General features: G+C 37.4%; 2 protein-coding genes across 3 annotated transcripts; both read right to left on the bottom strand.

Moving 5' to 3' along the window:
* Positions 1 to 229: 229 nt before the first annotated feature.
* LOC146736143 (uncharacterized) lies at positions 230 to 1,584 on the bottom strand. The gene is made up of 2 exons (XM_085505592.1): positions 1,403 to 1,584; positions 230 to 1,294 (listed from the first exon to the last, which is right to left on the bottom strand). Exon 2 carries the CDS (start codon positions 1,265 to 1,267, stop codon positions 230 to 232), a length of 1,038 nt encoding a protein of 345 aa, XP_085361718.1. The 5' UTR covers positions 1,268 to 1,294; positions 1,403 to 1,584.
* A 9,187-nt stretch (positions 1,585 to 10,771) lies between these two features.
* On the bottom strand, positions 10,772 to 23,037 carry LOC100375621 (ceramide-1-phosphate transfer protein-like). Of its 2 annotated transcripts, XM_078008906.2 has the most exons (4): positions 22,909 to 23,037; positions 20,910 to 21,028; positions 17,174 to 17,309; positions 10,772 to 15,723 (listed from the first exon to the last, which is right to left on the bottom strand). In XM_078008906.2, exons 3-4 carry the CDS (start codon positions 17,299 to 17,301, stop codon positions 15,204 to 15,206), a joined length of 648 nt encoding a protein of 215 aa, XP_077865032.1. In that variant the 5' UTR covers positions 17,302 to 17,309; positions 20,910 to 21,028; positions 22,909 to 23,037; the 3' UTR covers positions 10,772 to 15,203. The 2 variants fall into 2 exon arrangements, with proteins under 2 accessions (XP_077865032.1, XP_006816063.1); XM_006816000.3 differs by lacking the exon at positions 20,910 to 21,028.
* Positions 23,038 to 23,445: the final 408 nt, after the last annotated feature.

Here is a 23,445-nt window from a genome sequence, read left to right as displayed (position 1 = left end):
ACGCATATTTATCATGGTAATCACAGAGGGACAATCTTTTACTGTCGGACCAGTACAAGACGAAATTTGGTCTGCACTCATTTCAATGTAGTAAGTTTCATCTTCATTAACCCCAAAATACTCTGCAACTGACGTTACCTTCGTGCGCCCGTTCTTTGCTGTATTATTGTCGAAATGCTGAGGTTTATCACCTAAATCATAAGGGAGGGGCATAGGCATGACTATCACTTTATACACTTCGAATATGTCGTTTTTTTATAATAATGGGGATTCCAACCTTTATGTACACATTATTGTCTGTACGCCGAAATGTCACTCTCGCATTATGGTAATAATAATTCAAATTCGTGTATGCTATATCAAAATTAGGATATTTCTTTCGTAGTTTCTCTCGCACTGCCCTTAAAGCATCCCCTAACACTCTCGGTCCTACCAACTGCAAAGGTAACCTTTCTTGTAATAACACGTCAATCGAACTCACCCTACGTTGTGTCTCCCTTTCAAGTAACTGTAACGCTTGTAGGCGTTGAATAGCATATCGAAACATTAAATGTGTGGATCGCCGTTCATAATTTAATTCTTTTTCTAACGCCTCTTGATTTAGTTCCATTCTGTTCAAGCGCTTTCTCCATTGCGATAAATCAGATACGATCGAATAAATGGCCTCATGATTTTCCTTTATCCCATTCAGAGCATTCCCTATTCTTTTATTCGTTGTGAAAACATATGAATTTAAATCATCTTCGTACGCAACAATTTGATCTGTCATAACCTCGGTGGAACTTTCCAATGCCGCTACATGCCGTCTCAAAATATTTACGTCGTTCGACGTGGCCGTTCCGAATAAAGATTTCGATACCTTCCCTACAAAGTCTAATAATCCCCTTTTCTGCCGTTCATTTCCCAAATTCTTTTTCTCTATCTTTGGAAATAACACACGAATCGCTCGTTCATCTCTCGAAAGATGATACATATAGAACTTGTTCTGTTGTTCGACTAACTTCAAAGTTTCCCCGTATTCCTCACAAAACTTCGGAATGAGGTGAACTGTTTCGTTCGAACATAATGACTCATTCACACTCATCATAGGAATATCTAAATAAGGTATTGCGAACGTATGATGCCAGTACGTTAGGCTGTTATCGATGTTTGCTACCCGTTCAAACAATACTCCATAATTGGGGCGCAGAACATAATCTCTCATCTGCACAGACGGTTTCCATCGTACGACCAGTAATACACTAATAAATATCAACGCTATTCTCATCTTGACATCAATTTCTCGGGAGACGCACTATAAATTAGTAATGAAATGAAAAGAAAGGGGTATGACACATGATAAATGAAAAATTCGTGGCCAATTCTCAATTTGCGTGGTCGAATGGTAGAATTAAGTACCCACCTAAAGCGTTTCCTATGTTCTCATCAAATTGTCCATGGCGTCACCGCCCGGCGTCTTCATGAAAGTGTAACCCCCAACACCAAACCCGTACGTAGCTATAGTGCGGACATAACACCTCCATGTAATTTAAACTTAGGCTTTATCATGGATTCTTTCCACGCTCCTTGAGAAATGATCTCGTATGAATGAATTCGTTAAGTATTATCGTTAGTAATGGACGATGTGCGTCCCAGGGTCTAAATAACACTCGTCTTGTCACACACTAATCTCTTTTTAATATACTTCTAAACCATTAATCAACTTTTCCCGCCTTCTTTTATTCGCTCTTGTCGATCCCATAAGGGGTATCGGATGGTCTTCTAAAAATAATCTCGCCTGTTCGTTTAAATTCTCATAACATTCCCAAGAATTTTGATCTTTTGGGTACCCCACCCACTTAATAAGATACTCTTTTCTACCGTTCCTTAGCCTACCCTTAATAATCTTTTCGATACCAAAATATCCGCTATTCTTACTATTCATCTCTGTGTCTCTGGGCATACATACAATTCAATACCACAAAAAAAACGGTAAAAAAAAGATAGAAAAGCAAGCAATACATTACATTACTGAGCAATAGGGTTAGGGTTCTGGAAAAGAGTTCAACGTCCTTATCGAGTTACACAGTGTCAGTTACAGTGTCCAGCGAGCAGTTCTCTAAGCAATACACAGATAGCTAAAGTTCTAATTCAAAGTCTATATAGCGTCTTCTTCTTTCGTCGCGTTAGTCCGGGGTCGTTCTTTGTCATCTTCTTGTCTTTAATGTCGCTCAATTCTTAATTATACAGTCCTATCCGGTACTGGTCCTTCCGAAGGGGTTCTGAAATCTTCATCTCTTCAGCGTTGTACATCGGTGCCATACTGGTAACGGTGTTAGTCGTCGAGCGCGGTTTCTGAGTCGTCTCTGCCATGGAGCTGTTAGTTCGGTTCACAAGAAAGACACCTCTTCGTCATTTCACTTTTCTTCACAGGATGATTTTTGTGTTGAACACAATGCCCAAGGGTTATCCACCACGTGTGATAGGTATTTTTGATGGTTAAAAACCTTTCACTTAGGTAACCGGGATTCGGTCGTTTCCACGCTAGGCTAACAAAAGACACACACAAGCTTCGTTCATGTTCCCAAAACGATTCTCTGCCAAGTCCCTGGTTTTCACCCGAGACAGCATTAAATCCATCTTTATTTCTTGTCACCCCCTTAACCAATTACAATCAGTATAAGAGACTCCAAGGCCTTTCCTTCCAACAAACAACCAATCACATGAAAGTTTTACACATCATAATCAATTAATTACTCGTCAAGCTGTCTAGAGAAAACATTTCTATACATTGTCAACACTAACTAATATTGATGGGGTAATAATCTCGCACTAACATTCCACCAAGATACTACCTTTTTTAAACTCGCAAACAACATTGGTTTAGAATTACAGCTACTGTCTTGTATCTTAAAAACTGCAGAGTCATAAGATGTTTTTGGTTGATTTCGACCAGCTCGCCATCTGGTCTTGTCATTAACCTTTATCAGTATATGTCATGACAACCACTGTCAAACTGACTGAAATATAAATCATGATAGTAAATTGAAAATGCGAGTACGTGCTGCAATCAATCAATGGAAGTAATTCCAACTCGCCAGCAGCTTTTTTAGCCCCCGTCGGATCTGCAAATAGAATACACTGGTGGAACACGGTAGTAACCGTGAGTGAAAGGATGTTTTGGGGGTATAGTTTACTAGTTTACATTGTGTATTGAGTGGTAGGGTCGGGTGTCATATAATTTGTTTATTTCCAACTCTTAAGAAGTCACATAGAATTTCACTTAATTTATTTTCACTGAAAAGTTTTCAAGCATTACATGTGAATCCGATTTTCACTGTGCTGTGTCTCAATAGAGTGAGGGAAATGGCATTTTCACTGGAATTTATTTCAGGGGGAAAATGTTTTCAGTAAAAATGAAGTATACCACATTATTACATATGTACTGCAGTTTATTTTGATTCGTCTATGAAATCGGTATTTCCACACCCCATATGCAAACAAAGTAGTCCTTTCATGAGTAGCGTTTTCAAAACATAGCAGAAATAAACAATATTTAGAAGTGCGATATTTTACCCTTGGGGTACATGAATATACTTGCCGAGTGAAATGAAATTTGAACAACTTCTGCCAGTCACTTATTTTGACTAAAACTAATTTGCATATCACCCATGCAATAATGTTTTCGGTATTTTCACGGTCAAAATGCAAATGAACATGGTATTGGCGATCCGCTCCCCTAGGATTGCCCCTCAAATCATGTGTGTGTGATTTCCAGTGTTTTCGCGTATTAGTTCTTCTGTGATTTTTTTGGCTTGGCCGATTTCGCTCAAACATGGTCACACCTTCACCCTAGTTATTAGGAAAAATCTGCAGAAAAATGTTGGTCCAGGGTTGCCATATGAACAGTCAACAAAAATGATTTTTGGATAGCTTCGAGCTAAATGTATCTCCTACAAATTTAGGATACAACACTTCAGACATAGCTCATTGTATTCGGCTTGAGTGTGGGCACAAAGTTACTATTTGAATTTTTGATATCTTTTTTCGACAATGAGAAAGTTGAGCCCAAATTTAGAGTAACTGTTCATGTTCACCAGGTATGGCTTTTTAACTACTAAGTAACTCTTCTGTGATTTTATTTTGGCTTGGCTGATTTTGTTCATACTTGACAGGTAGGTCGTTCCATCACTAATTGGAAAAACAATCCTTACCTACCGCTCCAAATTTATTACCTCCAACCAGTCTTGTAATAGCAGTGTTCAAATGATCATGCCTTTCATTTTGGCTACGTTGCACACTGGTAAAATATCACCGGCGCCGACAATGTTACACTGAATCAACGTAATCCAAACGCAACTTTGAATGCAAGGTAAATGTTGCCTCCAATCTAGAAAATACTAACGCAAAACGATTGAACGTAATACATTTAATGGCAGAATACGTCCTAGCAATAAATTAAGGTGACTACTAAAGACTGAATGTTATTTTGCGAACTTCGTATAAGGTGCCCGGTTTTAGTTATATACCGACGTTAGCTTCATGTTCATGTCCTGCCATGGTAACAGCCAAGAACATGTTGCTTGTTTTTTAGCAGAGCGGAACGCCAACCAGCCTTCTGGCTTGTTTTCATTGGCAACCGAACAAATTTTCGTCTGCTATTTTTATCCAGTTCAAATCGTTCAGCAACATTTTTGGCATATTAGATGTACACCACATGGAATACTACGATTGAGAGAACTTGATGTATGTTGACTGAGCTTTATCATAGACCATCAACATCAAAATACCAGGAGGTTTCTGCTGGCGACGTTGCGGCGTTACCCAGTTCCAAATAAAGATTACCAACGCCAAATGAGCGACATTTTTACCGGAAATCAAGATTCGTTCAATCCACGGCTAACAAACAACATCACAAGCGAAGTTGTAGCTAGCGTGCAGCTCATCAACAACCGCTGTCGACAAAAGTCATTCCGTCAGTGGAGTACCGCAGTTGTGACGGCATGTTTGCCAATGCACAATTCTGATCTTTTAACTTAATTTAAACTACGTATGACTGATTCGAAACACTCCATCGAGATCGGACGGTGCCCTATCGTACCAATCCTTCTCCATTGTATTCAAACGAACCACGTGGTGTGCTGTTACATTCTCCTTCAAACCCGGGATTCAACCATTAGGGGCGTTTTAATAAAAAAAAAACATCGCAAATTATGCAAATTTAGCATTTTTAAACCAGTATACTAAAAAAGAAATGCTCAGCGATGCAAAAAAGGATAGATATTACTTTTCAGTATACACATCTCTGTTTATACAATCCTTCACATACTCTACTCCCAATTATTCCTGCGTAAAATGGAACAGCCTCTTTCCATGTTGACATTCTGAGTAAAATCATGTGATAGGCTGATACAATTGGCTGTTACATACTATTTCGCCGGTCTGGAAAATGTGTTTAATTAGCTCTCATTCAAGCGACAATGCACATTTCCCAGTGGGAGTGAACCTAGCTCGAATCTGCCATTAAAAAATAGGGGTGTTTTCAGCAAAAAACGAATAACCCTTGAGTGCACACAATACACTGAATTTCGGAACAAATCTTGCATTAGTTACAGCAGCAGAATATCAGAGAAATATCAGACGAAACATGAAAACACTATGTATTGTATTTTAGCCTGAACCCTCTCTATTGCAATTCCAGGGATTACCCCCATATGTGCAACCATTTTCCACCTTCGTATCACCCAACCCTGAAAACAAATTCTTAATACCACGCTGAAGCGTTTGGTAAATATAGTGAATATTTGTTGTTGTCATGTGAACAGTTTTTTTGATTGACTGTAATTTTCCAACATTTCATGACGCCTATTGTAGAACCAAATTAGGGCCTTTCACTCCTCCTTGACGCCTATTTAAACGATTATACGGCATCTTGTCGCCAGCCACGAATGTCACACTAGACGAACTTGATCGATACTGCCGACCATTCCATGCATTTTTTTATCGACGCACGACGGCACGCAAATCGAGAAAAGTATTGTCCTTGCAATAATTTCGCGCAATACGTCATCACCATACAGCGACTGATTTTAATTTTTATTCAACATTAAAACAAACTACAGTGAGTTGTTCTATGGTTGTATAAAAATAAAATAAACTACATTAAAATACAGTAAAGTTATATAACCAACTAAACAGAATGCTAAATAAAGCTAAATAATATTACAAAAACATATAGAATCACAATAAACTTGTACGATACAGTACAATACATTACTCTAACTACTATTGCTAAGGAGTGGAAAGTCACATTCACATTAGAGTCATAACTATGGAAAGAATACTTTTATATTTGGTGGAGCTGCTCATATATCATTTCCATACACTTTTGTATGTATTGTACAGTTTCCCAGCCAGTCCGACTAGATTAGTGATTGGTTTGCTATTTCATTACATCTTGCAGCCTTTCAAACAGTATAGACATGCATCAATTGTTGTCCATGTATATTCCTAATTGCTCAGTGTAAACTGCAATTTTTTTCTGGCTGGTATAAATATATTAAGTAATATGTTTTTGTACTGAAAAAACTGTACACAAATATCTTTTTTAATTAAATTTAACAGCTAATGGGAGCACATATGCTATACAACCTCTGCTTACTTTTGACTAAATGTTTGTTTTTTTTTGTTTTTCAGGTGCAGAGCCAGAATTTTTTTCTCAGAAAGCAAAGCCACTGAAACTGCATATATTACAAAAGCATACTATTCGCTGCATGTCTGACAATTGTTTAAAGTGTTGCAGGTCATCTTTTTCTTTTCTTTGAGAAGTGCTGTCAACCAAAGCATAAATATGTGTTTCTCTGTACATAAAAGTTCAATTTCACACGATTTGTTAATATTAATGTATGATAATAAAACAATTCGATGATTACAGGTTTCGAAATACGCTTCTTCATATCGCAAGAGGAATTCGCAGAGGTTTACCTAGACAATTTTATTATTTTGCAATATTATTGTTGTAGTAATCAGATTGAAGAGAGGCATTGAAATTGAATATTAGATTTATGATCAATTAAAATTAAAATCATCATCTTTTTTTTCTCATCTTTTCATGAATATGTAAAAGTTCTGAAATGCCCACATGTCATGGCATCCCGAAACGACAGATAACAGTGTATCACTGCCTGATTGGTCATTTTGTGCGACCTTGCAGGTGTTTTTTTCTCTTCAAAACCTCAGTGCGCTTCCCGACTTTGCTGCACCATATTGACCAAATAGTGCAGCTTCCTTGGTATAATGATTACCGGGACCCTTTTGAGTACGAGATGACCACAAAACCTGTTCTAATGTCATGTAAAGTGTGGCATTTACAAGATAGTTTTGGATACAGTGTGGAGTTTCCACGATTCCTTTGAAGTTTGGCATTTGCTAGATGCTTTGTATAAATTTAGGCAAAGGGTTTTTCAACCCGCCTGCCTATTGGTCAGTCAAAATGACTATTTTGAACTGTAGACATTAATCTGCGATTCAGCCAATGACGGAGAGAGAAATCTAGGTCAGGGGAAGCACCATGACCTCAAGATTTTCCTTCACGTCACGAAGCAGGTGGCCGATGCAATGAGGCGGCGCAATACGGTGGATAGAAATATGAGAATAGGCGGTTTGAAAACCCTCTGCCTAAATTCACTACGTTCATTTACCCACCATAGACTCCGGTCAGTCAAAATTTCTATTTTGAACTTTAGGCAGAGTCAGACGCTGATAGGTGGTGGTTTCCGGGCGAACCAAAAACCAGTCCCAGTCCGGGATAATGCCCTCTACTTACGACTACCACCTAGTTGAGACCAGTGAAGAAATATCTCCTACCTTGCCAGTGCCATCACCGGAACAAAAGCAAGATGCTGAAACGATCACAGGGTTCGGTATGCACAAGAACGCTAGACGTAAACCCAAATTCTTGAATAACTAGCTTTCAAAAGAAAGACCGAAACAGTTCTGCATGAGGGCATATGTAAAAAATGAGACCTGGAAAGTTCCCAGGAGCGCTGACGGGAGAATCTCTCTGCAACAAATGTGCTGCCCATACTGCTCTATCGCCTATACACAGGGATCCCTGAGGTTGTTCAGACTGGGTCAGTAACCAAAGCCTAACCCACTACAATGCCCCCTAAAAAAACTGCTCAATGGATTGGGTATCTCTTAGGTAGTAGTGGTAAAGACATTTTGCATTCTTGAGAAGCCTACCCTCAGCACATGCTCGAGGGGGCATGTGATGCAAGAGCCAATGAGTTAGCAATCGCACGGACCTCATGCGCTTGTACTTGGTGTCACTGTAGACCCTGTGTCGAGGAAGCCAAACCATTAAACACCTCCAACACGGTTGCAGTGATCCACCTGGCAATGGAAGTCAAGGAGGCTGGTCTGTTCTGTTTACCCTGGCTATAACACATTGTATTCCAGGTACCAAAGAAGAATTAGCTCTGCTAGGACTGACAATGATGGGAATCTGGCCCCCCCTCCTTGTTGCTATAGGAGACCACCGCTGTGTTGTCCGTGCACACTAGGGGTAGAAAGTGTATCATTGCTAAATGCACTGCTTTCAGTTTGAGCTAGTTGATATGGCGGTCCTGAATCCAATGCAGGGGCAATATTTCTTGGGCTTGTTAGTCCAATAGGTGCGCTCCGAACCTGTGAGGGTGGCATCCGTTACCAGAGTCATAGCCGTGGCGAGTGGGTTCAGGGGGACCCCCTGCCTGAGGTTGGCAATTGCCGACCACCAGGGCAAGGCATCCCTTACTTGGTCTGAGAGTTACTTGCCTCTCCAGTTCCCATAGATGAGCCAGTGCGTTGTACGAAGCAGCTGCGTAACGTGGCCTGGAGAACTACCCTGTGAACCGAGATCATCATTCAGATGAGTTGCATTAGTTCTCAGAGGAACACAGAGAGAACGCTGACTAGGCGCTCAGCTAGGTCGCTTAGTGATAAACAACGGGCCTGCTATGGTCGTACCAAGCCCACCTTCGTGTCAAACTCCATGCCCAGGAACACCAACTGTTGCTGACTCGCTGGGTGTATCTGTCTAGCGAGGCTAACCAGTGGAAACAAAGCACAGAGAGTAAAACGGTGCTCGGTGTTTCCAGGAAGCACATACTGATTTAGTCTGCTCAAGTCCAGAACTGGGCACAGCCACCTGTAGTCTTTGAAACCACCAACACTTAGAGTAGAAGCCTGAACTTAAGGGTCAAACTTGCTTCCCCTGCGAGCTGGGTGGGTGACCACCCGAGGAAGAGGGGGGACCACCACCTGGTCCTTTTTCCTGGGGGCGCCGCCACTCTTCCCTTCCCAGAAGAGCTGGGACGCTTGCTTCCCGGCTACTTCTGGCCAGTGGGTGCCAACTTTGGTCATTACGTTTTCTCAGTTTGGGGTCCCTTTTGCTTGCCCTTGGCAGAAGCCCAACTGGCTTGCGGGTCTCACCTGTACCAACTGGTCGGTGCAATCCTGAAGCACCGAGACTGCTCCTTCCATCCTCAAAATAAAAACAGTGGGGGAGGTCCAGTAACTGAGGCGGTGAAGCGTCCAGTGAAAACAGCCAAAACCGCATCCCGCTGTACAGAGGCAGCCCCTGCCAATAGAGCCAGATGACACTGCAGGATATCCTGCATAGCCGTGTGGTTTGCCACCAATGGCTGTGTCTGCTGGTCTAGGAGGCTGGAGACGCAAAACAATGCGTTCCAGTGGGTTGGCCACAAATAAAACTTGATGGTCTCCCATCTGCTCTCAGGGCGTTGATTGTTTCCCTCTGAACTGCCGAAATATTCTATGAATCCCCATTTGCCCATCGTGGTACCGGGGTCGGGGGAGGAACAGAAGGATCCAGTCGGGTGTGAGATTTGGCTCCAGACTCTGCTGGCTCCGGTCTCAAACACTGCATCGATCGGGTAGCACTTGGTCCAGCGGAAAGGGTTAAGCTTGAAATTGCTCCAGCCTAGGACTTAGGCCTCTATTCCGCAGCAGACCAAGGTCTGTCCATCAACACCGTCTGAGTGTTCCCCACTGCGTCCAGCTATCGGGCTAGGAGAGTTATGCAGTCGGTGTTGGTTTGGATCCCTCAGTCAGGATCCCGGAAGTGACAGCACCACTGGAAGTGACAGCACTACCGAGAGTGACTGCTTCAGGATAAAGGGTGAGGGTCGAACATCAGGCCACTAGAATCGATGTTCCCAACATCACCCCACGGTGTGGCTCACGGAGTTGTTACAAGGAACAGACTCTGAGGTTGCACCTGCCGAATCAGATATCCCTCTGATGGCTGGGCAGGTTCCCTCTGGGGGCCTCGAAGAAGGAGTGAACCGTAGTGGAGGCAGAACGGAGGAAAAAATTAATCTCTTGTCAAGGGTCCGACAGACTTTCCCTGGCTGGCAGAGTGCAGGGGGAGGGTACAAAACCCCCATGTCCTGCCCTGCTTGGTCCCCTCGGAAATCAGAAGCCTGGCGTCGCCTCATTGCCTTGGTCACTTGGTTCGTAACGTGAAGAGAAATCTTGAGATCATGTGGCTTCCCCTGACTGATTTTTCTCTCCACCATTGGCTGAATCACAGATTAATGCATTCCAAAATAGTCATTTTGACTGACCGGAGTCTATGGTGGGTAATTAAACGTAGTGAATTGTAGCAGTTCACTATAAATCTGCATAAAAACAAACATGGCTAAGCAGAAATAAACAAATGGGTCACGACTAAATATATCATGAGACAACAGATACATACACACCAACAGAAACTAGTCATGAACCATTGAAGTAAAATCTGATTTTAATATAAGAATATGACTAAAATTGCATACAGGTTTCTGAAGGGGTTCACACAAACGTAAATAATCACCATAGTAATCTTTCACAAAACTCCCCTAATGGCAGATACTCTCAAGATTTGTAAATAACACTCAGTTTAAAAATAGAAAAAAAAAAAATTCCATTTGTATTATAGCCAGCAAGTATAATCAATTGCAGGTTCCCATGCTACAAGTATAAAATCAAATCTTTGACACAATCGCCATTTTGTTTGTCCAAGTTCATAAACTCATCGGTAATGCAAGGTTTTCATAAGATTATTATGATTTGTATTTGCCAGTGACAATACACAATTTGAACCAACAAATTACATTACAAATCCGACAGAATACTGCTTGCACCTGAAACTACAATTGACTATGTAAAATATCAATAATCCTTTGAACTAGAAAGATATATAGAACATGTGTAGACAGTACATAATGTCAATTACCTACTTTATGATGAGAATTAGTAAACAAAATAAAATTAATAATGTAAATATTCATTACCATGGATTAAATGACCTACAATTGTGTAGACAATTTATATAGGGTATGTATAAAATCTAGATTCACTGAAGTTATGGTCCCTTTGTGGGAGTAATAGAAGTATAAGATGTTTTAAGAAATGCAATGTAATAGATGAAAATTTGTTGGTTATGTACGAGTATGACATAAGTTATATTGGTCCATCGTGATGTATAAAATCCACATAAAATACATATTTTACATGATTCAACCACATGCTGCAAGAAAACAATGTGCTTTAAAATTGAGCAAACATGTATGGTACCACATATATGAACAATTCATTATCATAATGATTTTTTAGTGACTGATTCGAAATAAATGTTAGGGTAGTATTCAGCATGTTAAAAATACTGTAATACTTCAAATGGCACCATTGTTCAGTCAAAGTAACACCTCCTAGCAATAAGGTCATTCTCATATTGCAAACAATTGTATAATACACAAAAAAAACAGTTGGGCATTTTGAATCCAATCACAGAAAACGTGTATTATGCCTGGGGAACAAAAAAATTAATTAAAATGCAAAACAAATCAACGTGCCTAGATATACCATTATTTTTGTACTTACTACCATCAACAAAATTGGGCAAAGCATGTCCAAGAAATGGTTGAGAATACATAAAAATAAACCCAACATTTGCAAAGTTGATGCCAAAATTGAATGAAATAAGACTATGTTGGATGTTTTTATTGGGGGGGGGGGGGGCAAAATAGTGACATGTTTATACATGTACCTACTTTCAATAAAATCATTTAAAGTATGACAGAGAAATAACCTAAACGCTAATAATGCCAGTCTGCAAATTTATATTAAATCACAAAACAAAACTGAGATTCATTTGCAGCCCACCATGAGTGAAGTCAATACCAAATTTGAATATAATGAGGCATGCTTGAGAACTGTTGATGACATGTTCAGATGTTGATTTTGGGTCAAAAATGGCTTCTACTCAGTCAAGGTCAACCATACGACTTTTCTTTGTACAAAACCGGATCAGACATGCCTGAGAAATGACGATAGATGTATGCACTGACGGCCACACTGAACCCAAAACGCTAATCCCCCACTTTTGGATTTTGTCTGACAGGGACTAATAAATTTTTTAGTCCCTCAGAGATCTAAAAAAACCCAAAACAATGATAAACAATGACAAACACAAGACCCTGATGATTATAATCTATGTATAAATAATGTGACAAAAAAAGAATGTCACATCTTGCTCCTGATAATTGATATAGAATAAACACATAATATCATAAAACAATAAACCTTTGCGGTATATACTTGCAGAATTTTTTGAATGACAATTTACTAAAATAATGATGTGGATAGGTCATCACGATAATACTGCAAAGTATGCACTACCAGAGTGCATACTAAAGTGTATTCTTGTGATATTATTATCCATCTTTACAAAGATAATAGACAAGTTTTGAGTTGTAGCGCCAACAGTTGGTTTCCGTGCAAGAATGGTCGGTTTATTTCTATTTTCGCTTGTTTCCCTTATTCTGATGAGCTATCAAGCATTTACACGGCGAAATCAAAGGTAATGGCGAGAACTCGAAAATTGTCTATTACACAAACATGGTTCATAAGTATTTCAGTTCAAATAACAATGAATGTTTTAAAGATGCTCAAAAAAGACATCCAGTAAAACCTACTTCTAGATCAATATTTTAGTATTAATATATTAACATTTTAGGTTTAGATCAACACTTATTTTGTGAATATTACTTTTAACAATCAATAGTTATAAGAAAACCTACTAGCAAACCAGACAAAGATTAAAATAAATCAAAGTGCACTATTACAAACTGACATCATTGAAATTATGACACCATATTTGCTCCAATAGAAGCAGACCTGGACCAAAAATTGCATTTATAGAATACCGTACTGGATAAATAAAATGCGACTTTGGTTAAGCAGTTACACATCTCTATCATTTACTTATCGGTAAGTACATTCACTACTAACAGAGCAAATATGGTATCGTTACGGAGAAGCTTAGCCTTATTTACCAGTCGAAAAATATCTGCAAAACTGCAATTTCAGTGGATATGTTATTAATGAATGAATTTGTAGTCTGAGGCTGCTTGTGTAAGCAATGTCAATCTTGCGAAACAAATGCGGAAATCATTAATTATTAGAAAGTCATTCACACTATTAATACCATACACAAGCGTCAGTCGTCACATCACATCATGTTTGATGCGGGTCCCACGCAGCTTATAGGTCATTGCACTTTTATGTTTTGTACACATGCGCATAGACTATCGACAGTCGGTCGTACCTAATATTAATATGTTATTATTATTAAATATTGTGTATAAACCTAATAGGTGTGAATAAATTGTGAATGTCGGGACAAGAAGTAAAGTCCCTCGCAAAAATGTATTTCGGCGTACGAGTGTCTAGGAAACACAATTACATTAGGCCCGAGGACTGTCGACAGTCTAACATGCAGAGTAACTGGTTGGCAAAAATCACTTGTTCGAACCTCAAAATAAAATAATGGCATTGTTCACTGCTTCTATTATTAAATATAAATGTACGTGTTCCAGTTAATAAAACAACTTATAGGCAACAATGTCGCAGGTAGTGCTCATCATTGAGCGATATTTGTTATCAGTTAGCAAAAATATAAACAAATGATGTCACAGTGCGATAGCCTATACAACAATTGAAACAGTGGTGTGACTGACTGTGGTGTTACAAATACCCTATTTGCTTTATTAGAGGTACATCTTCAATAAAAGCACAAATACACCAACAATTGCATTTATTGTATGCTGGATTGTTACAATACGACTTATTTTGACCATGTATGCACTACTATTAAAGCAAATACAGTATTCTTTCAAGGTGGTAGATAGCAGACACTATATTAGTTAAACCTACGTGTACATGCAGTTTTTGTATTATAATGTATTATAAAAAAAAATATTATATTAGAAATAACTCCCTGGAATAAAACAAGTAAAAGGTACAACTTATAATAATAGTATAAATATTCATATAAATGTGCATTTTGTCTTGTGCACACAGTGATGTACATTATATCTAATCCAATGTTAATCCAATCTGCTAATTTTAAAAATAAATACACACTACTGTAAAATACATTATTTTAGCTGGAATTACTTTTCGCTGCAAAGACTTTTTGGAGTTTATTTTCACTGATTTTCGATAAGTTGAATATGTATTATATTCACTGGAATTTATTTTCACGAAAATAAATCCCAAGTGAAAATAAAGTATTTTACAGTATATACAAGTTTTAACTAAATAAACTCGCAACAGTAACTAATATATTAGATACACAGTGAATTTCATGAAGACTTAAAAACATTTACCCTGTCAGAGCCTCATGTTTTATTCAAATCTAAAGAATACACTTTTATTGGCAATATAAGCCATTTGGCAATGCCGATTACCCATGAGTCTTTGCAGGTTCCTTGTTTGTTAACACGTTGTGATTGGTTATTTTCAACTATCATTTAAAATATATAAGCATTCATAGATATGTTATAAAATAAACATTCATGTCTTTATGAAATTCACTGTACTTGTATGGTAGATAAGCAATTTGTTGCATTTTGTTTAATGCACTTTAAATGTTATATACCATAAAAGTAAACAAAAACCTATTTTATATATACAATTGGTGAGTTGCAGAGATAGACTGAAGGTGAAGACTGAAGGCAGGTATCAGATTATACCTTAATTCTGTTGAGCAATTATACAAGGCAGAATTTTATACTTTGAAAACACCTGTCCACAAACAAGCTGCTCTCTGATTGGTCTAACTGTTAGGGTTTGGTAGCCAATCAGGTACAATCTTGTATGTAAGATTGCATTGACTAAGGTAACATTAATAAATCATGCTTTGTGTACAGTTGCTCAACCTCATCATAGACTGTGTCTGAAATCTGTAAGAGGTCTGGTAAAATCTTATGGGCTTCTTCAGGCGACTCCTTGAATGAATTTTCCATAAAATGTTTTCGAGTGGGTAACGTGTAAAGGGCAAAACCCACTGCTTTCCTGACGAGCCATGGGTGGAAGTGAGCAAGACTATCATTATAAGCTTCTCCTGCCAAAGTGGAGACTTTATCGTGATCACTACCACCATCAACCTTGCGTAACATTCCTATGATGAAAGCGAGCGCTCGATGCAGACGAAGCACGGTCCTGGATCCAGATAGAAGGCCCTCAGCTGACTTACTGGTGGTTAAGTCATTCTTGATTTCATACTCCATCATAGACTGCATAGTTTTGAATTTTTCTCCGTGTGATGATTGTCGATGTTTTGCTAGAATACCAACTTTCTCATGGACATCCTTTGATACAAAGCTGAAGAGTTTACCCATAGCATCAAAAAACCTACAGAATAAATACATTAGAACTGAACCAGTATATCTCAACAGTCTACTCAGGTAAACTGAATTTAAAAATAATACAAATAGTGTAACTGTTGTGTAAATAAGTTTTCTTTTTTGTGTAAACCACAATTAAATTTAATTAAATTATCAGACCTGCTGCATTGTGTAGTACAGTTTGTATACTGTAGTAAATTTTTTTCACAATAGATGGATATTATAGTTGGAATAACCAGAAACCTGTCTAAACCAAACAATGACAGTATGGGTGGAGTAACTAGAAACATTGTTAAACAAGTCATTGTCAATGTCCAGTTTTTAGTTACTGTGTCAATTAAAAACAATGACAGATGTACATTATAATAAAATGTTGCAGAAGTATTCAGTATGTTAATGAGTCTAAGTATGAAAATAAAACATGGTCATCAGTCGAGATGCTCAATTGTTTGAATTATGGACATCAAATTACAAACATTGAGTTACGAAAACATTGAGTTACAAAAATGACCACGCACATATTTTTGAGACCACACCCATTTTTGTGAAACAAAGCCCAAATTGTAACTCAAAGTTCAATTAACAGTTAACAGAACTTCGAGTTACAGGCATTTTGTACATTTTGGTTTTTGTTGAACGTCTACATTCAGTAACTCAAACTTTAATTAAAAGTTATTATTCAAACTTTGAGTTTGTAGCTCAAAATTTAATTAAAAGTTAACCATAGTTTGAGTTATGGACAACATAGAATTTGTTGTTGTTTACTGTCCACATTCAGAATTTTAATTAAAAGTTAACATAACTTCAGGTTACGGCAATGTAGATTGTTGTTATTGTTCAAACATCCACATATCATCTTCCTTTCTGCAATAAGCTTGCTTTTTTCAACTTTTGGGCTTAGTCGCTGTGTGTGTTTGTAATGTCGCAACAATGTTACTGTTATTACTGAAACAAAACAGGCCAAAATTGACTATAGTGAAGATTTGAGAATCTATTTGCCTGATTTCACATGTTGTACCAGGGACTCGGACGGCAGTCATGTGTTGTTATCGGTATATGATAAAAGAGAGTTGGAGATGATGAAAATATGGAATGACGCTGATGAGGAAGTACACAACTCCGGCCTTTGTCTGTGGTGGTTTCCAGACTCCAGCAAGATGTCGACAAGAAGTTGTGATGATGTACAGGTGACTAAGCCCAAAAGTTGAAACATGCAAGCTTATTGCGAGAGGAGTCATCCATGCGCATGCGACAGATGGCCATACCGTGTTGTTGTTTACAAACAAGCGCCTACTCATGAGCCTTTGCATTTTGTGTGTGTGTTGGACTCAATTCGCGCACTGCACTTATTTGACACATACCTGGCAAATTCTGTAAATGTGTTGACGTACTATTTGATACATACATCGTACTTGGCAAAATTCTGTAAATGTGTTGATGTAATGTTTGACACATACCTGGCAAATTCTGTAAATGTGTTGATGTAATGGTCTAAGAGGATTGTATCCTTCTCTGGATGGCACTCATTGAGTTCTTTTATGACCAAAGCCAAATCTAAGCCATGTACATTACCAGTTTTTTTCATGATTATATCTTTAACAAAATACAAATAAAACTATAAATTAGAATTAACTTGAAAGCAGAATAATAATATCTTAAAATACAATTTACTTTGGGGATTCATTGGTTATACCATAGCAGCCAAGTACATGTACCATAGCAGCCAAGTACCATGACAGCAAAGCATAGTAAATCTGTGCTTACTTGATCTTACTACGCTGATTTGCTGTGCTCAGCCCCGACTGGCACTCAAAATTAGTGACCACCACAGAAATGTTTCGACCAGGACAAGCATTCTATTGTTATTATACAGTAATTATGGACGATGTGGTAGCGGCTTTTATAAACAATACACTTGTCGATTTTGTAAAATTAGCATTTCCCTGTTTGCAAGTAAACATTTTCTGATGATACACTAAGGTCTTTAAATTGATAGCTAAAATGTTGTTAAAATCTGTACTGCCATTCTGATACATCATGGTCAAAGCAGTGATCAAAATCTGTTTATGCTACTTCAAGGAAAAACAAAGTGTTTATTGCGTGATTGCTACATGTATCATCATGAATGATGACAAAACTCTTCTTTCAACACTTTTACCTTTTAAAACATGCTAATCACCTCTTCCGAAAACCATTGTGTAGTTTTCCACTAAAATATATGCCAACAGAACAGTTCACTATCATTCAGAAAATGTTGAGTTTTATCGGCAATATCAAGTGGCATTCTGATTGGTTAATGGCATATTTGACCCATCGAATCAAACGACATATGCGGAAGTAACGCATCACAAACATCATAGTCTGTATTTTTTACATCTATATATAGCCACACTTGATTACTCAATGTGCTATTATTTTAGTGTTTTGAAAACATAATTTTGCAAAAAATCTTTGTATAAAATGAATTCATATAAGTGAGGAGTTGTATGCTTATAGAAACACTGATGTTACAGAATAATATCACTGTTTGAAAATAAATGTATGGTTCAATTTTAAAGTCCTATTCATTCAGTGTCCATGTTCTCCTATCCCATACATTTAATTCATTTAACTTGCTAGTCTATGTAAACCACCAGTGTATAACCATATGCCTACATGTAGTATATAACCCATTCATCTACGGGTAGTAAACCAGCATCAAGATGACTCTGCCAACTCTTGTTTATATTTCAACAAAGGAGGTAAATGTTTATTTAAAGGATGTTTGATACAGTATGACTTTCACAAAGTACGTAATAGTGTGCATACTTTCTACAGGAGTGAGTCCAGGCTATATTGGGTACAGCTTTAAATTCTATGCAATATGCAAAATATTGGAAAATCCAAATGTTTCCAGGAAACATATTATTATTATTATTAAAGTTATTATTGAATGTACTAAAATAAAGAAATAAGGACGCATGTGCTTATGTAAATGACACACGTGTGAACATGGTCAAACCAAAGACACTAGAAATTAAGCCATGAATTTTATGGTTTTGGTTTGGAGCATTTTTTGATGATTTTGACTCTTGACATAATCTACCGTCAGGATGAGTTAATTTGTGTACATATTCTGAAACTCTGGTTCAAAGAGTTGTGCCAGCAACTGGATTCATTTACAATGGAACCTTTCTAAACAACATAATTTATGTCTGTACATCTCCAGTCTGTGTCAAGACAGAGTTGATGGAATTAGCGAAAATCAATATATTTTTGGTGACAAACATCAGTTTTACAAGCATTCCAGTCATTAAGGTAAATCCCTAGGGTATTAACTGTGATAATGACTTTTTACAAAGTGTTCTCAACTTAGTTTTCTAAAAGAACAAATGCTAATTTATGCTAATTTAAATATGCTAAATTTATAACAATTATCTGACTCTTTTCTTGGACTATACTTATATCGTAAGGGGTGCCCAATGATTTTTTTTAAAATACCTAATAGTGTGATAAATCTGAAAATATAATACCCTGATTTTCAGTATAATGATCACAGCCAATCAGATGGCTAGATTCAAAATAACCATGTTATACATGTAATAATAGAACAAACTGGACTTTAATACATGTAAACTTGTAAATGCCAACACTGTAATTATCGGGATTACTTTTGCCACCCTTTTATTACCAGTAAGAGGAAACAATTGTTCTAGCTGTGCAAACATGACTGCTCCGACCCGGTCGCTACGCCACCCTACACACTGCCTCATAATATTTACATTATACATATTTATTTCTGATACAAGCCACTTCGCGATGAGCGTCTTTTGCGGTCAGTAATATTTACAAACATTTTTGTTCACTATTGACGATCTGCCCGGCTAGGATTGCCCTTAAAATCAATTTTGTGTATCTGTGTGTGTGATTTCCAGTGTTTTCACATATTAATTCTTCTGTGATTTTTTGACTTGACCTATTTTCCCTCAAACTTGGCAGGCAGGTCACACCATCACCCTAGTTATTAGGTAAAATCTGAAGAAAAAAAAATTGGTCCACCGTTACCATAGTAACAGCCAACAAACTGTTTTGCATAGCTTTGTGCCAAATGTATCTCCTCCTACAAATTTAGGATAAAACTATTCAGACGTAGCTCATTCTACTCAGCTTGTGTGGGCACAAAGTTACTATTTGAATTTTTGAATCTTTTTTCATTACTGAGAAATTTGACTCTTCTGTGAGTTTTTTGGTTCAAACTTGGCAGGCAAGTCACACCTTCACTCTAGTTAATAGGTTGTAAAATCTGTAAACAAATTCTGGCCCACCGTTTCCATGGCAACAGCAAAAAAAAAAATGTTTTTGTTTTTTTTTTAATACATTTACTGGTTGTTTTATGTCTATTTTCATTACCGAGAAACTTGGCCTCAAAGTTGGGGTAACTTTTCACCAGCGGCTTTTAACTGCTCTGTGTTTTTTTTGGCTTTGCTGATTTTGTTCATACTTGACAGGCAGGTCGTACTGTCACTAATTGAAAAAAAATTCTCGTTCACCACTGCCATGGCAACAACCAACAACTGATTTTTTAATACTTATACTAAAATTATTACCTTCCACCAGTCTTGTAATAGCAGTGTTATTTAATACAATCATGTTTTTTTTTTATTTGGGCTACGTTGCACACTGGTAAGAGATCACCGGCGCCAACATCAACGTAATCCTAATGCAACTTTGAACTGAACTATAAATGAACTGTAAATGCTGCCTTCAATCTAGAAAATATTATCGAAAAACTGTTGGAAATAATAAATTTAACAGCAGAATACGTCCTAGCAATAAAATAAAGTGACTTCTAAAGACTGAACGTTTTTTTGCGAACTTCGTATACGGGGCCCGGTTTTAGTTATAGACCGACGTTAGCTTCACGTTCATGTCCTACCATGGCAACAGCCGAAAACATGATCGCCAACCAGCCTACTGGCTTGTTTTATAAACTGGCTTGGCAATTCCCACCACCAATTAGACCATGTCACAGCATTTCGGCTACTTTTCCAACAAATCCAAAATCACTCATTAATTTTGTTTACTTTACATTTGTACTACGATTACATTTGAAGTTACGATAATTTTAATGCATACATGTACACTCACAAAAAATACCCCAAAATAAGAGAAATTAGGATATAGCCTTGACAAAAAAACATTATTTTTTCTTGCCTTAATATTGCATTTTTTTCTATCTGTGTAACTCCATGTGGAAATCCTGATGAGCTTTAAAGTTCAGTTCACAACTAACGGTTTTGCAATATTAGAGGCTGTGAACTTGTCCATGGAGGCTGCAAATAAATAAATATTGTATTCACTGACATTTATTTTGTATTTACAATTTCAATGATTTCCACAGTATCTTTTTCTTACTGGTGTGGCTACAGTGACTGTGTAGTGTTTTTGTTTTGTCGATTGTTGTCATTTGTTTGTTTTGTGTTTTTGGAATTTTGTACAAAAATCAACAGCGGTTAGATAGGTATGTTATTTCCATTATGCAGTATATTGTAGACAGTACTTGTATACTTTGTTATCCAGCATAAATATCAGATTGTTCCAAATCATGAGATTGTAAATTTCGTTCATTAATCTTGTAAGATGACGCTTTCTCCGGGGCCTTCAGAGTCCCATGTTGACTATGTCCCGGCCCGTTTACTCACTTGTTGTCAGCGTCTGAGTGGTATATACAAAATACGACCAAGTAAACGTCAGAATATTAAAAAAAAACAGAAACCTAAAAATCAGTTGCCCATGCCAAGAGACCCGCAGAACCAAAACAATATGTCAGCTGTCGCCGTCCACAGCAGCGATATGATTTTACACATCGATATTGAGAATCGCGAGTGTAGACATATTGCATAGAAATTAACACTAAATACATCTATCCTGGCCAGCAATCGAACCATCAATCTTCATGAGTGACGTAACTGGCATTTCCATCTATTCCCACTATCCTAAAATGCTCAAGTGAATATTGTCAAATTCATGAGTGTGCGTATTTTCGTACAGTGGCGTAAACATTGCTACAATCAAAGACGCGCTGAACAGAAAGTCAATTCTGGGCTAGTACCATTGTCAAATTCTGGGGAGTAGAGGACTATTTATATGGGAGACGTTACAATAAAGAACTATTAATATTGTTCGATTTGCATATAAAAATCCTATATTGCAACAGAGCATGTTCTATATTCACCAAAAAACAAAGTTGTTATTTTTCTAGACACACAACAGACTTGAAACAATAGAAACCATCTGATCCAAGCGACCTGCGTTCTTAAAAATCAAGTCTTATCGCCCTTGCGTTTCCGAGCAAAAAAACGTTGAGGCTAAAAACGACCGATTTTCGCCCAATCTTCTATGAATTTTTCATAATTTAGCTAATTCAGCCCAGTGGTTAGATAGGGTACTTATTAGAGACGCTCGGAGAACCAAAATTTGGGACGTGAATCGCTCCGGCGACAAAAAATCGTCAAAAATAGCCAAGGGGATGAGGGACTGCATTTCGAAAACATATTTTATATATAGGGTATATAACTAGTAGTAATTTTTTTTGTATTTATTATCTAGCTATTTTAGTAATTACTGTATTTTACTTTCGTTTATCTGATCATTTATTTTTAATTGTTTTATGTTTTTTTCTAAAACATATTTACTTTATTGTAATCAATTTAATACCCTAAAGAGGGTGCAATGTCAATAAAGTTTACTTTACTTTACTTTACACAAACACCCCTGTGTGTATCCATAACAGCCCCTGTGTACACACGCACACCAGTGTGTATGGTGGTGTATAAGCCGGGACTACAGACATGTACACACGGCTACAATGGTGTAGTTGTCACGAAATTGTCACGGTGAAATTTGATTGAATAATTTTATTCACTGATTGAAAATCATTTTATGGTTCAACATTGCATTTGTTATGCTATCTTCTCCAGCAGATTGTCTAGTTTTTAATTTATTTATCAGTCTCGGTGACTTAGATTCAGATAGTTGCGTTATAATATACCCGTATATAAAATAGTAAATGTATTCTTTGGAACACGGTCTATCGACTATCGTTACCGGTGGCAGTCCAGTGGCAGTCGACCGATTTCAATGTGCTGAACGTATCATTATTAGCAAGAAATCGAGAAATTTGGTGAGTATTGTAGAAAGTATATATCCTTACCTTGTTTTAAATAAATAACGTCCAGCACGTTCTCCCGGAAAAGGTTAAACTTTCTCAGATTTTGGTCGGAGCAGTTTCCAGGGCATATACACAAAATCTCGTACGATACGATGATGTCATCGAACACGGGCATTTATGTGTTCGTACAATCTTTACTCAAATACCTACGTACTTTACTCAAGTACGGTTCCTAGTAACCGTGACTCGAGTAAGATTTTTGTTAGCCGTCCATTTTTTAACTCATTTTAAAAAAATCTATTATTTTTTTTTAGTGATTAGTATTTATTATAAGATATTTTTTATGTGACTGTTGGGGATAACAATCAGACAAAACAAGACAAGAATACTTCTAGCAGTGAAAATATTTCAGCTGAGGTAATGACCAGTTTCGTCTCATACAACTTATTTCGTCAATAGTATAGAATAGAATCAAACAAACAAAACAATAAAAGGTTAAAATTATTTATTTTTTTACTAAAAATTTCTGAGTTCTATAAAGAATTCTGGTGTTTGTTGACATCAATTGCCCGTTTCTTG

The sequence above is a fragment of the Saccoglossus kowalevskii genome, chromosome 11 (genome assembly GCF_978046115.1).
Source record: "Saccoglossus kowalevskii chromosome 11, keSacKowa6.1, whole genome shotgun sequence".
NCBI lineage: Eukaryota > Metazoa > Hemichordata > Enteropneusta > Harrimaniidae > Saccoglossus > Saccoglossus kowalevskii.
The sequence above is the reverse complement of the archived record's forward strand: the minus strand, read 5'-3'. Positions and strand labels throughout refer to the sequence as shown.